Source organism: Babylonia areolata, chromosome 31 (genome assembly GCF_041734735.1).
Source record: "Babylonia areolata isolate BAREFJ2019XMU chromosome 31, ASM4173473v1, whole genome shotgun sequence".
NCBI lineage: Eukaryota > Metazoa > Mollusca > Gastropoda > Neogastropoda > Buccinidae > Babylonia > Babylonia areolata.
The window spans coordinates 12061276-12076275 of record NC_134906.1 but is presented as its reverse complement, the minus strand read 5'-3'; the positions used below and the strand labels follow the sequence as shown (position 1 = coordinate 12076275).

Below are 15000 nucleotides of genomic sequence, written 5' to 3'. Positions count from 1 at the left end.
CATGTCTCCATCCCTGTCTCAGTCATCCCACCATCACCCCAAACCCGTTCCCCAAACCCAACCCCACCCACCCCCTGCCTCCCCCAACACACACACACAGAAAGATGAAGATACTCACAAGTAGACAATGTACCACATAACCGCCCAGGCGTCTTCATGGATGCCCTTGATTTGAATGAAGTACATGTTCATCTGAAACCACAACCAGCACAACATTCATACAAAGCTCCACAACTCCACGTGATCTGAAACACTGTATATAACAGACTATGAGGCCATGCATTTTGTCCTTAACCTGGACCAATGTGCCTTCTAATATGGGGCACAAAATCATGGTCAATATCTGCTGAAAACCTGTCATGAATCGGGATCGTATTGAGGTTTATAACGGATCAAAACTACACATTTCAACCATTAGACTGATTCGTTCTACAATTCATTCAAAACGCACAAACCAATAATAAATATTTTTTAAATTCAGCTAATTTCTCCTTCACACATCAAGACAAAATGCTATAATCAATATTCAAATCAATAAAAAGATTTTTTTTTTTTTAAGTTGACAAAGTACAGCAAGATGAGTCAATACAGCAATCAGCTACACCTCACCTGTGTTTTCAATCATTCTACCCCTACCCCTCTGTCTGCGCTTAACTGTGAAGAAGGTTAAAAGACTCTGAAAGAGTCAGTATTTAAAGGATTAAGCGTTACTGATCCACACTCATTCATTAAAAAGAAAAAAGAAAAGGAAGACAACCCCACACTATAAGACAATGAGATGAAGCATTCCTTGCAGTGGAAAAAAAAAAAAAAAGAAAAGAAGAAACTGCTCCATGGACTGCAAGCAACGGAGGCCACAAAAAGAAACAGTGTGTCAGAGCAGCAGAAGGGAGGACCTACCCCATGGAAGAGACAGGACAGACTCTTGACAAACACCACCACTAGCATCAGGTAGTGGATCTTGTACACGTCCTGCCTGTCAACAAACAACAATATGTCACCTTTACACACACACCACACACACACACACGCACCCACACCCACCCCACCACCACCACCACCAACAAAAACAAAAGCATCAGGTGGCGGATCTTGTATAAAATGTCCTGCTCACCAACGCAAAAAGTGTCATCTTTACACACACCATGTGCACAATGTGTTTAGCACTTCTTTTTTTTTTTTTTTTTTTTTTTTTGCTGCCCCATCATCTGCACCGTTTCAGTGGCATTACTCCCATGCCACTCATTAAGATTTCCCCATACACAGCCACACCCAGGTTCATCCGTCACAGTTCCAGCATCAGGTGGCCACACACCAGAGGAGGCACTGCACTGCTGTTGAGTCACTTAGGTGGTGTTCAGTAGTCCCTTTTCTGATTTAACATACTTAGGACACCACCTACTAAGCCCCCTACTAACAACAATAATGGCTTAGTCACGAAGCCAGACTGAGCGAGTGTCCCTCCCAGAGTGGAGACCGCCACCATGTCCCCCAAACAACTGCCCCCAAATGAATCTGCCAACACTGAAGACACTGACAAGACTCACCCCAAGCGCGGAAGTGGAGAGGTATCAAAACTGAGGTCACCATGAGAGCAGGGCATGAAAGACCACAGAGTCTGAGACTGTTTTGTTTATACTGATGATGATGAAGAAGGAGGAGGAGGAGGATGACGACGACGATGTTGCTATGTTGGTCCATTTTTTTGGTTTGGGATTGCGTGACAAGGCTGTACTCTACACTTCCTGTCATAACGATATCCCGGCATTAACCAGGCCCGAGAGATACAGACACTTGCAGTGCTGGTCAGGTAATTAGAGCAACACACCAAAAGACACATCCGTGAAGTGGATGACACTCGACTGTGTGGTCCCATTAATCCCATTTATACCCATAGCACACTCAACTCTAGGTAGGAGCCGGCCACAGGCCGAAAAACCCACCTCCGCTGAGATTCGAACCCGCATCCTCCCAGCCATCAGTCCATGACACTAACCACTTCATCACGGCGGCTGGTATGTGTTTAGTACTTTATCCAAGCATGTCAATCTAGCCATTCTCTCCCTTGCACACACAGACCACAACACACAAAGACCACAATACACACACCACAACACACACCACAATGCACACAACCCACAATCCACACAGCCCACAATCCACACAGGCCACAATACACACACACACCACACTGCATACATACCACAATACACACACACCACAACACACACACACTACAATGCACACAGCCCACAATTCACAAAGACCACAGTACACACACACACACACCACACTGCACACAGGCCATGATACACACAAACCACAGTACACAAAGACCACACCACACCACACACACACCACAACACACACACACACTCACTGAGAGCGGCGCAGCACAGACAGCCAGGCCACGGCAGCGATGAAGAAGAGGACGGAGAAGGTGAAGTAGAGGGCAGGCACCGGCATCTCTCCAGCCGTCAGGAAATTCCCATTGTTGTCCTCCGTTATCTCCAGCTGTGCACACACACACACACACACACACACACACACACACACACACACAAACACACACACACGGTCATGACTTTTGTCACTAGTTTGTGCTCATTTTATTTTCATACACACCATGCTCATGACAGCTGGGAATTCAAAGTGTACGCTCATTCTACACACACACACACACACACATACACACACACACACCACACTCACTGTTTGGTATCACTCCCAGCATACACACGGTCACCACCAGCCAGTTGGCTGAAGACAGAAGCAGAAACAAAGTATGGTTCTAGAACCATCCAAAACCATTGCTACGGCCATGCACTGACCGTCATTGTAATCTGTGCAGCAGCATCCTTCTTGTAGCCCAGACAGTTGTGGAAAAAGAGGTTGTACAACCCTTCCTCATCTGGTCTCTGGATGTACACCAGAAACTGAAACATCCAACACAGTGTCACCGCTAATCAATGAACAGAAAACATTTCAAATGATAACTGACAGGGTGATTTTTTCTGAGGAAAACGTTCCCACAATCTGATTGGCAATGAGGACTCCTACATACCAACTGAAGACTAGGCATTCAAATTACCTCACTTACTTTAAGTTTGACATTTTAATTTGTTTGACTCTGATGAAAACTACAAAACCTGTGGAAAAGCCTTCACTGTGGCAACAAAGCAATTATAATAGTTTTAACACCAAAAAACAAGCAGAATTAAATTTATTATAAAAAAAAGAAACATTCTAGTGAACAGCAGATATCAACAAACTGTCATAACAAAACTCCCAGTGCCTGAGAAACTGGCAGTGCTACAACCTCAGTGTTCAACACCCCCCACCCCCAACCCCACAACCCACCCTCAACACCTTGAACATGCAACCAGCAGTCAGTATGAGAGGCAACCAGCACACACCAACTCTCTTTGCTAAAATGGCTGAAATAAAAACTGTGTACCAGTCCAATTTTCACATAACTATAAATGCAGTAACATTCCACTCAATTTTAAAACACGGTAGCAAAGAGTTATAAATCTCTCGTTTTCATTTTAGAAAATCCCTCCTATATCTTTTAGTATCAACTGACTGTTGATGGCATAACATCAACGACTGAATGTTTGCACTGTTTTGGTCAAATTAAGCTGATTTTCATTGTACTTCAAAATAATCAAGTTATCAAAACAAATGATGGAAAAAGTTATGTCAATGGATGAAAAAGTGATGTTTATCCCAACATCAATACAATCTCAACATGTTTGTCGCGTAAAGCAATGTTCAACACATTTCAGAACACGTGAATGAATGAGGGAGGGAGTGAACTCATGACTAAACAAAGGACACTTGACTCATGCAAGTCTGGTGCTACACACACACACACACACACATATACACACACACACACACAGTGTTCAGAACAAGTGAATGAAGGATGGAGGTAGTGAACTGATAACAAAACAAAGGAAACATGACTTAATCAAGTCTGGTAACTGCCGTCAGAACAAGTGAATGAGCGGGAGAGGGAGTGAACTCCTAACTAAATGAACAAACATGACTCACGTAGGTCTGGTAACTGCCATCCTCGGCCATTTTCAGGTCCACAGAGTGAAGCTCCGCCTCTTGGTTCATGTCCTGACTGGCCGTCTTTATCGAGTCACTCACGGACTGCTTGCTGTCAGTGATCAACGTCTCAGGCGCTTGCGCTGTTTTGTTCGGCGTAGCATTGTCTGCCAAGTTGATCCCCACATTTGGGGACTGACTGATGAGGGAGGAGGAAGGCGGTGCTGAACTGGACAACAGTGATGCTGCAACAGTTGGGCTGGGTTTGACTGGTTTAGAGGTGCTCGAACTCATAGCTGATTTGTCCTCTGTTTGTGGTTCTTCGGTTTTGTCACTGATAAGTTTTGGTTCCGCAACTGCTCGCAACTGAAATAAAAGCACAGGTGATTTTTAGAAATAAGACTCGCACACACACCAATCTTCAGCTTGAAAATCTATATAACCTCACAATTTTTTTTTTAGCTATGAAAGCAAAACAAAGCAATCAGCTAAAACAATCAGCAAAACAAAACAATCAGATATTTAAACATATAAACAAGACTGTTATTTGTTATCAAGGAAACATATCTGGTCATGTTTAAAGCCTGGACTGCAGTTATACCATAGATGTCTATTTCCTGTGTATCAAGCTCATTTCCTAAACACTGATACACCATGTTTATCACTATGCACTGCCTTTTTAACATCTACAGAACCCTTCCAGTTCCACCCATCCCCTCCTTTAGCACTGTATGTAACTACAAATGTCGTTTTCTTTTCTGTATTATAATCATCATCATCATCGTTATCATATCATTTACTCCAACAGATTTTAGTTTTTACTGCCAATCATTAGTAATTACATACAACACAACTGAACATAAAACTGTTCCTAACAATAACTGTAGTATTTACCTTAAAGACTTCAATGATGCCAATGCTAATGTGCATCAAACAGCAAAGAAATGTTAATACACAAAGAAACAAAGCAAGCAAGCCTGTACCACACCTAAACAATTCTTTTCACTGTTGATTGTTGTATTCAAACCTTTTGTATTTTAGTGGCTGTGTGGGATGGTGGCTGGGGTGGCAGGGGGTTAAAGAGAGATGGGGGTGGGGGGTGGAGGAAAACAACAGGCTGGGAGGTCCACAAACCAATCATGTGCACTACCTTGCGTCTGTTGCCCATGAGATACTGGTCGCTGAACTTGGAATCCATCTCTCCGCTGTCGCTGTCGCGGCGGTTCAGGTTGTGAGCGGTCAGGAAATGCTTTCTCGCCTGGTCTGACACCATCAGTTTCTGCATGTCGCCTCCCACCCGCTGGATCTTCACTCTGCGCAAACCAACCGGTTATGAATTTGTTGACAGTATAACAAATATACTTGCAGACACACACACACACACACACACAAAGGATGGCAATGCAATTTCCTCATAGAGAGCAGCCCAAATATCACACTAAAAAATGTCTTGTGACAGTAATACAATTCAAGAATTCAAAAATGTCCATTTCTATTTCAATACTAGAAAACTGATCACTGATGCCCTCCATTTGTTCATGCATGTGTGCATGCACTGTATTGTGCTTTAAAAAAAATGTTTACACTGTGCCGGGATTTTGTTTGTGAAGTGCCAATGTGTGTGCAACTCTGCACATGTTTTAGACACAATACCTCTGTACACAAACAGAAACAACTGTATTGTATTGTATTGTATTGTGCTGTATTGCATTGTATTGCAGTGTAGTTTACTGTATTGTAGTATACTGTATTGTAGTGTGGTGTATTATTGCATTGTTTTGTATTGGACTGGACTGTTTTGCACTGTATTGTATTGTATTGCATTGCATTGCATTGCATTTGCTGGACTGGACTGTATTGCATAGTACTGTAATGTATTGTGATGTACTGTACTGTACTTTACTGTACTGTACTGTATTGTATTACTCTATTGTCGCAACAGATTCCTCACTGTAAAATTCAGGCTGCTCTCCCCAGGAAGAGCATGTCACCGCAGAGAGAGAGCGCCACCCCGTTTTGCATATTTGCATATTTTTTTTCTACCTGCAACTGCAAGTGTATTTGTTTTCCTAACAGACGAGGATATTTCTAAAGAATTTTTGCCACGGAAAATTCTTTTTGTTGCCAAGGTTGGTGTTTTTTTTTATTACTTGCACAAAGTTCATGCTGCACATGGGACCTCAGTTTATCATCTCATCCAAATAACTAGTCTCCAGGTGCCAGTTACATTGCTTGGTTCTAACTTTTTGACAGTTACACGTGACTAAATGCCTATGTTGACCGAACTACGCCATTGGTCAGTTCCATGCTACGCACAGTTGGCAGCGGGTTATGACCGTACTAGGCTCTTCTGTCCGAGCAATGCAACTGGCTCCAGACCACCACTCAAGGTTTAGTAAAGGGGGAGAAAATACAGGGGGGTGAGGAACTTGAAGCAGTGTGATCAGATTCTCTTGTTAACTACACAGACGCACCACATCTGGGCCAACACTCCACAGTAGCCAGCTCTGTTTCTTTTTTTCTTTTGTTTTCATTCATTTTCTAAAATGATGGCCTCACATGATTCTCAACCGTCTGCTGACAAAACCACACATTCTTATGAAGCAAAACAGGAAATAGTTACACCATGTTAAATAACATTACCAAGATTTTGAAAGTTGACTTGTCTAAAAAAAAAATAATAATAATAAACTCACTACAAAACCTTTTTGTTCTTAAAAAAAAAAAAAATATATATATATACATATTTCTTCTGTGACTCCTCATATCATGTTCCAGTTCACAGACTGGAAGTTTCAGTTTCTCAAACAGGTGTCACTGCATTTTTATGTATGCTACACCACTTGGTCACGAACACGGTCAGTTAAAAACAAAAACCAAAAAAAGAAAAAAAAAAAAGAAAGAAAAATGCTTTCTTCCTCACTTCTTCTTTTGGAAATCAAAGCTGAAGAAGATGGATGACACATTGTCTTTTGATGAAGTCTGTTGTCTCTTCATGTTGGATTGGGTCAGGATGCATTCGTTCTGCATCGCCTCCTGCAGAACACACACACACACACACACATACATATATTCACACATAGTTCACACACATGATAGCAATAACTACGCCGCCTCTGCTCTTGCTGTGTTCAAGTCAAATATAAACCAACTCTCTGCTTGTGAAAAACTCATTTTTTCTTTTTAGTCTGGACAATTTCTTTGCTCCTCAAAGGCAAAAATCTATCAATCCACCCATCAGGAAATACAGTTACAGATAACTTGGGGCCTACTTTTCTGTTTTGAATGAAGGTAAAAACTCACAAAAACTGACACCGCAGGCTTGCGTTACATTCAACAGTCATTCTCCACCTCAATCACACCCTCTGAGTCTAACCAACCACACACACAAGCACCTCTCTCTCTCTCTCTCTTCTCTCTCTCTCTCTCACACACACACACACACACACACACACACACACACATATACACATACTGTTCACATACTGGCACATTCACATGTGTATGTATGCAAGTAAAAACATGCTCAATATGCTCATACGCTGAAACATGCAAAACCAAGCCCGCTCACAACCACCCCCATCCCCCTACCATGCACACACACATTTACTCACCACCAGTGAAAATAAAATACTGGACACAAACTCACCATGTACGATGAAAGTCCACTACTCTGGCTCTTGTCCAAAGTGAACCCAAACATCTGAAATCAAAATCATCAGTATGACCGTCCAATAAGTGACCAGATCACAGTAAATCATGATCATTAATCACAATCAACATTATTACCATTGATAAAATTGGTATGAACTATGATGAACTGTTAAAAGAAAGGTTTCAGAAGTAATACACAGAAATAATTTACATTATATCCGATTTTCTAAAAGCCCCAACAATCCCCCCACCCCCTTTCTTTTTTTCTTTTTCTTTTATTTTATCCAGCTGTCTCAAAAGAGCCTCATTACTTCATACCTCGATCTTTTGCAATAGTCAGTATGTTACAGCAATATGCACTGCAATGACCCTGTCCTGATTCTCAACAGGAATACATTTGATTATATAAGGCTATGCACCAGCAATAATTATTCTGGATTATCATACCTACTGTTATATAATTACTTATTTTAACACCATGTGAGCCACACAAACACATCCTTACAGGACAAATGAACTCAGCTGACTGAGGCTGTAACTTACACCATGCTGCTACATTTATCCAGCAGTTACAGTTTCAACTTTCATGCTAGGGAAATACAACTACTGTGGGGCCTCTGCCAGGGAATTTTCAGTGAAAATGGGGACAAATTAACAAAAAAATATACTGGCTACATTTTTAACAAAAGTACATATACCATATGTTTTTCTGACAGAAAATGGAATGAGCTTTCTAGCTGAAAGCGTTCTGAAATCATGGGATTCATAGATAATGATTTTGAGCTGGATGAACAATGAAATACATTTTAGCAATGTAATTTTCCGAGATTTTTTTATTCATAAAATACTTCTATATCTTGTGAAACAAAAACAAAAAAAATAACAAGCATACAAACAAAGAAAACCCACCAAGTGAAGTCCAAGTATCCAAGGTATTGTGACTGAACTAAAACAGCAATGAAATCTGTCAAGACGACATATATTCTGGGTGAAGTCCAAACTGTGTGCTATCATCAATGTCCCTAGTCCCCCCCCCCCAACCCCCCTAACACACACCCTCCCCGCTCTTCCTTCTTCTCACCCTTCCCCCTCCACCCTCCACTTCAAGTCTCTGGCATTCCTTTCAGCTTTGATATTCTCACGGCACGGCCTTCTTCCTGTCCTACCACCCACTTACTTGACCACACCCTCCCCACCTCCTCCCACCCCAGGATGCAGATGAACCGACGCAAAATCTTCAGGCTTGTCACACGCCACTGTATGTGTCAAACTCAGAACAACCAGACCAGTCAGTGTCTGGGATAAAAAGGAAATTTTCTTCCTAAAATTACGTTTAAGTAACACACTTACCGTGACCCACTAGTGCAGACTCTGGCAGGGGTCTGACATTCCAGTCCTGTGCAAACTACTATCCGCCTATGAGGAGAAAATGAAAGTAGCTACAGCCGATAACCTCCCAGAAGTAGGTCACCTCCCCTTTACCCCCCTGACTAGTGCCCTCTTTTTATGGCAATTCGCCACAACCAGCGCAGTGTGCAGGGAGAACAGAAAGCGGGGAGGAACGGGAGGGTCTTAAATGTGGGTCACGGTAAGTATGTTACTTAAACATAATTTTAGGAAGAAAAAGGAGGAGTTAATTACACATACTTAACTGTGACCCACTAGTGCAGAATGGCACGACAAGGTGGAGGACTCGTCTGTTCTATTGTCAGTGCGCTGCAATGGCCTGTTGTGTGACCACCGCAGAGGCAACCCCTCTTGAGCCATCATCCCTAAAGCACTACTTTCATTTTCTCCACATAGGTGAATAGTAGTTTGCACAGGACAGAAATGTCAGACCCCTGCCGGAGTCTGCAATAGCGGGTCACGATTAAGTATGTGTAATTAAACCATGTTCACACATTGCTTGCCTGAAGTCAACCGTTGAGGCTGGTGTCATCAGCCATGGGTGTGCTCACCCACTGACTGGGGTGGCAGCTGGTCCAAGTTTTCAGCAATGCATCACACCATGCACCATGTTCAGACTGTGTTCATGTTTATTCATGATTGAAATACAGTCTTCTAGGCCAGACAACAGTTATGTGCCATAACTTCTCTTCCGAAGTTTCTGACTGAAGGAAAATTCTGTAAAGTCTGATGACATGTTAACATGTAAGCAATCAGGCTGGAACTACAGTGTGGTGGATTACTGTGCTGTTATAAAAAAAAAAGAAAAAAAAAAAAAGCCCAACTAATTCCATGCGAGTTGTTAAAAAGAGGCAGCCACTTACTCTGTTGTCGTTCCAAGTGCCTGACTAGTTTCATGTGGGTCATTAAAAAAGAGGCAGGCACTTACTGTGTTGTTGTCCAAAGTGCCTGACTAATTTTATGTGGGTTGTTAAAAAGGAGGGGTCACTTACAATACTGTTTTCCAAAGTGCCAGACTAGTTTCAAGCAGGTTGTTAAACAGAGGAAGTCACTTACTCTGCCATTGTCCATAGTGCCAGACTAAGTTTCATGCTGGTTGTTAACCACAGGTAGTCACTGTACTGTACTGTACTGTACTGTACTGTACTGTACAAAGTACCAGACTAGCTTTATACAGGTTGATAAAAAGAAGTGGTCACTTACTATGCTGTTTTCTAAAGTTCCAGACTAGCTTCATGCAGGTTGTTAAACTGAGGCAGTCACTTACTGCATTGTTATCCAAAGTGTCTGACATTTTATATGGGTTGTAAAAGAGAAATGGTCACTAACTGTGCTGTTGTCCAAAGTGCCTAACTAGTTTATGCAGACTGTTAAAAAGAAATGGTCACTTACTGTGCTTTTGACCAAAGTCAGTGCCTGACTAGTTCTATGTGAGTTGCTGAAAAGGAGGCAGTCACTTACTGTGCTGCTGTCCAAAGTGCCTGACTAGCTTTACGCGGGTATACAAAAAGAAGTAGTCACTTACTGTGCTGTTTTCTGAAGCACCAGACAGTTTCATGCTGAAGTGGGTGATGTTGACTGTCAATGTTCCGCCTGACAGAAAACCAAAGGTGCTGAGGGTGATCTGTTTGCGAGAATCATCCTGTAAAAGAACAGCAACCAATTAAAAGGTACTCTTTTTTGTTGTTGCTTTGTTGGTTTTGGAGAGTGGAGGTGAGGTGGTGAGTGTTGTTACTTTATTTCCAGAGCAGGACTTCCATTTCTAATGCATTTTTAATGGTTATGTCTTGATTAACATTGACTTCCTGGATTCCTCTCAATCATTCATCACTGCTAACTTATTAAATTAATAAAAAGCCCTGGTTTGCGTCACTTTCACATGGTGCAGTATATGACACCAAATAATAATTTATGTATAAAAAAAACTGAACTTCCCAGGTGACCCTTTGCCTTGCTTATTTTTCCTCTCCAGAACCTGGTCTCTTTTCATAAAATAAAAAAAGGAGAGACACACAGAGTATATCATTTATATATACTATATTATTCATAAATTCATGTCAGTATGTGACAGAGACAGACAAGAAACCAAGACACAAGACAGAGAAAGAAAGAGAGAGAGAAGCAGACAGACAGACAGAGACACACAGTCCTTAAGACAGTTTTCAAAAACACACACTGGCTGACATAAATCAACTTAGTCCCTGCAGAACAGATTTCCTTTGGTCTGGGACACATTTTGCCTCCTATGTGTTGCATCTCTTCTATCAATCTATGAAAGCAAATCAGTGAAAGATATTGTGACAGGGTTCCTGTTTCACAGTTGTATCAACTCTCACAGTCTAAATCTAATGTAAACTTGTTCCAATCCAGCCAAAGGTAAGGAGTGTTGAATCCTGTAACTTTTTGCTTGTGTTTGTGTGTGTGTATGTTTGTGTGTGTGTGTGTGTTTGAGGTGGATGGGGGTGGGGGTGGGAGAAACTGAAGATCCTGAGATTGCCAAACCCAAAACACTGGCGCCGTAGAGGGGATATGATCAAGGTATATAAATACCTCCGGGTTATTTTGAGTCCAACTGCCAAAATTTAAGTCTGCCTGTGGAAGAGACCTAACACTGCCAACAGGGACACAGTTTTTAAACTAAAAAAACAAAAAAAAACCCATAGGCTCAATGCTGCAGGAAACACCATCTTAAACAGAGTTGTTTACTTCAGAAACAGCTTGCCAGATAGTGTAGCAAAAGCACCCTCTATCAATTCCTTTAAAAATCAGCTCGACTGTCATTGGAAAAATCTGCCTACCTTGTCAGAATGTCAAGATAGGTAGATTGACTTTTTGTTTTTGCTTAGCTCCATACACCTGCCTTGCATGCTGCTATATGTAGTCTTACTCACAGAACAAGGAAGGGGCCTCAAACATCGCACAAGTCAAGTGTGTGAATGTGTGTGTATGTGTGTGTGTGTGTGCGTGCATAAGGATACATATTTTCTTAATGTACTGAAACTCTTTGTGTGTATGTGTGTATCACTGTGTGTATAAGTATTGTAATTGTGTATGCTTTAATTAGTGGTTCATTGAGAGTAACCCTCTGTGTGTGTGGGTGTGTGGGATGTGGGGGTGGGGGTGGGGGGTGTTTGTGTGTGTGGGTGTGTGTTTGTGTGTGTGTGTGCGTGCTTCCTTGATAAATGTCTAGTGGCGTTAGATCGTAAAAATGCGTCATCGAATGCATTCAATTTACTCAGATTACGTGTACATGGAGCGTAAATAAGCTTCCTGTGAGAGTTTGGTTCTTGTGACAACAAAGTGGCAACACAGTAACTGAGTGAGTGAAACATACCGTACTTTGACATCTTTATCGCACTGTCCATTTATAAAATGTACATTTGTGTGTTAAGAAATAAATACGCCTGCCACACATGCTGCTATATATATACTCATAGTCTTACTCACAGAACAACGTACAAGCCCCTTGGAGGGGGCCTCAAATGTCGCACATGTCAACAGTCAAGTGTGTGCATGTGTATGTATGTGTGTGTGCATAAGGATACATATTTTCTTGATGTTCTGAAACTCTGTGTGTGTGTGTGTGTGTGTGTGAATGTGCGTGTGTGTGTGTGTGCATGTGCGCGCGTGTGTGTGTGTGTATCACTGTGTTTAAGTATTGTAATTGTGTGTGCTTTAATTAGTGGTTCATCCAGTGAAACCCTGTGTGTGAGTGTGAGTGTGAGTATGTGTGTGTGCTTCCTTTATAAATGTCTAGTGGCGTTAGATCACAAAAATGCGTCATCGAATCCATCAGTTTACTCAGATTACGTGTACATGGAGCGTAAATAAGCTTCCTGTGACAATTCGGTTCCTGTGACAACAAAGCTAAGCTGAAACACATTAACTGAGTGAGTGAAACATAGTGTACTTTGACATCTTTATCGCACTGTCCATTTACAAAACGTACATTTGTGTGTTAAGAAAAATAAAAGAACAGCCGGAGAAAGCGATAACAATCAGTGGCCACGACCGTTTGTACCACAAGCGCACGATACATGATTGATTTGACAACACAGCAGACGATTTTATTCTGGTCTACCCAAACTGTGTAATGTAAGAAATATTCTTCCACGATAACGACTCTTCAGCATTCTATATACAAACCTCTAACTTAAGTTTATGGACGCGGCCAGACACAGACACTGCGAAGAGGATAAGCAAAACGGCTGTTTTCATCTTGATGTTATGCTCGTTCACCTCCATGTCAGCCGTCATGACGTATCGTCAAGCATCACAATGTAAGCGGCTCTGCGATTGGCTTGCTCGTTCAATATGATCAAATGAAAAACTTCGTCAGAAAAATTATAGCAGGGTTCACAACTCTGGAAGCGACTGTGACCTCCCCTTGCGAATTTTGACACTCTCTCTCTCCCCCCCCCCCCCCCCCCCCCCCCCCCCCCCCCCTCCCCTCTCTCTCGCCACTTTATCATACCATATCATATCGCTTGACTTGTCTCATCATGACTGAAACTGTCTCAAGTGTAGTGAAAAGTACCGTTATAAAGTGACAAGTCTCCAATAGTATCATAATTATCATATCATGCGTCACGGCTTTTAGGATTTATCAGCCTTTTGCCTGATCATTGGGACATTTTTTTTTATAACTTTCTTAAAAAGAGTGCGCAGTTACTAATGTTATAGCTAGCTTCCCATGGAGACATTTACTTGAAATTGTTGACCATTCTGCTGTCACTAATTGGAGGGTGGTGCGGACTGAGGATCAGCATTCAGGAAGAAGCAATAGCTATGATTATATCACTAAAAGAATATTTCTAAATTCATCAAATATTTTTCATTTTGCAGTATCAGTCTAGACTAGCGGATTCAGGATCTGAATTCAGGAAGAAGCAATGGCTAATTATATCCCTAAAAGAATATTTCAAAATACATCAAATACTTTTCAAACCTTATTTTGCAGTATCAGTCTAGACTAGACCCCACTCCGAAGCCGGCGGACTACTATCGTACGAAGTTTTCAGTTTCAGTAGCTCAAGGAGGCGTCACTGCGTTCGGACAAATCCATATACGCTACACCACATCTGCCAAGCAGATGCCTGACCAGCAGCGTAACCCAACGCACTTAGTCAGGCCTTGAGAGAAAAAAAGGGGGTGAATAAATAACTTGTAGATAAATACAGTAAAAAAAATAATAATAATAACTACTACCACTACTAATAATATGTATAAGGCGCAAAAACGTGATGAAGTCGGCTATAAGCGTACATAAATAAAGAAAGAAAGAAAGAAAGAATAATTATAATATAAAAAAAGGAGTAAGAAGAAGAAATAAATAAAAAGACAACAATGATGATAAATAAGCAAATAAATGTAAAACATGAAGACACACAGTCACACATACACCCACGTATGCATAACAGATATGCACCAAACATGCAGTTTCACAGCCGGATATGAAAGCACAGTCAAATACACATAAACGTACATGAGCCCCAAGACACACACACACACACACACACACACACACACATATTACCCTGCACCTCCTCTACCCCCCTCCTCCACACACTCATTTCTAGGCTATGTATTGCAGCTTTCACGGCATACACACACACACACACACACACACACACACACACACACACACACACACACAGAGAGAGAGAGAGAGAGAGACATGAACACTTACTTGTACAAGCACGGCACACACATACGCCCACTGATATCCACTACCCCACACCCCACACACATATATACATAGATATATTTATACACACCCGCACGTTCCAATATTCCGTTGCTCCCACAGTGTAGGCATGCATACACACACATACCTCATCCTCTAAAAAGGGGCAAAAGGATTACATTTCTTTTAACTCTCTC

General features: G+C 41.7%; 1 protein-coding gene across 1 annotated transcript in view; it reads right to left on the bottom strand.

Annotated features, from left to right (window-relative positions):
• Positions 1-13413, bottom strand: part of LOC143276295 (protein GPR107-like) — a 24278-nt gene extending 10865 nt beyond the window's left edge. The window contains exons 1-10 of the mRNA XM_076580799.1: positions 13264-13413; positions 10643-10759; positions 7706-7759; positions 6980-7092; positions 5207-5369; positions 4057-4422; positions 2832-2936; positions 2381-2514; positions 901-976; positions 119-192 (exon numbers count right to left, since the gene is read on the bottom strand). Coding sequence (XP_076436914.1) covers positions 119-192; positions 901-976; positions 2381-2514; positions 2832-2936; positions 4057-4422; positions 5207-5369; positions 6980-7092; positions 7706-7759; positions 10643-10759; positions 13264-13374 — 1313 coding nt within the window. The 5' untranslated portion in view covers positions 13375-13413. The remainder of the gene's footprint in view (positions 1-118; positions 193-900; positions 977-2380; positions 2515-2831; positions 2937-4056; positions 4423-5206; positions 5370-6979; positions 7093-7705; positions 7760-10642; positions 10760-13263) is intronic.
• Positions 13414-15000: the final 1587 nt, after the last annotated feature.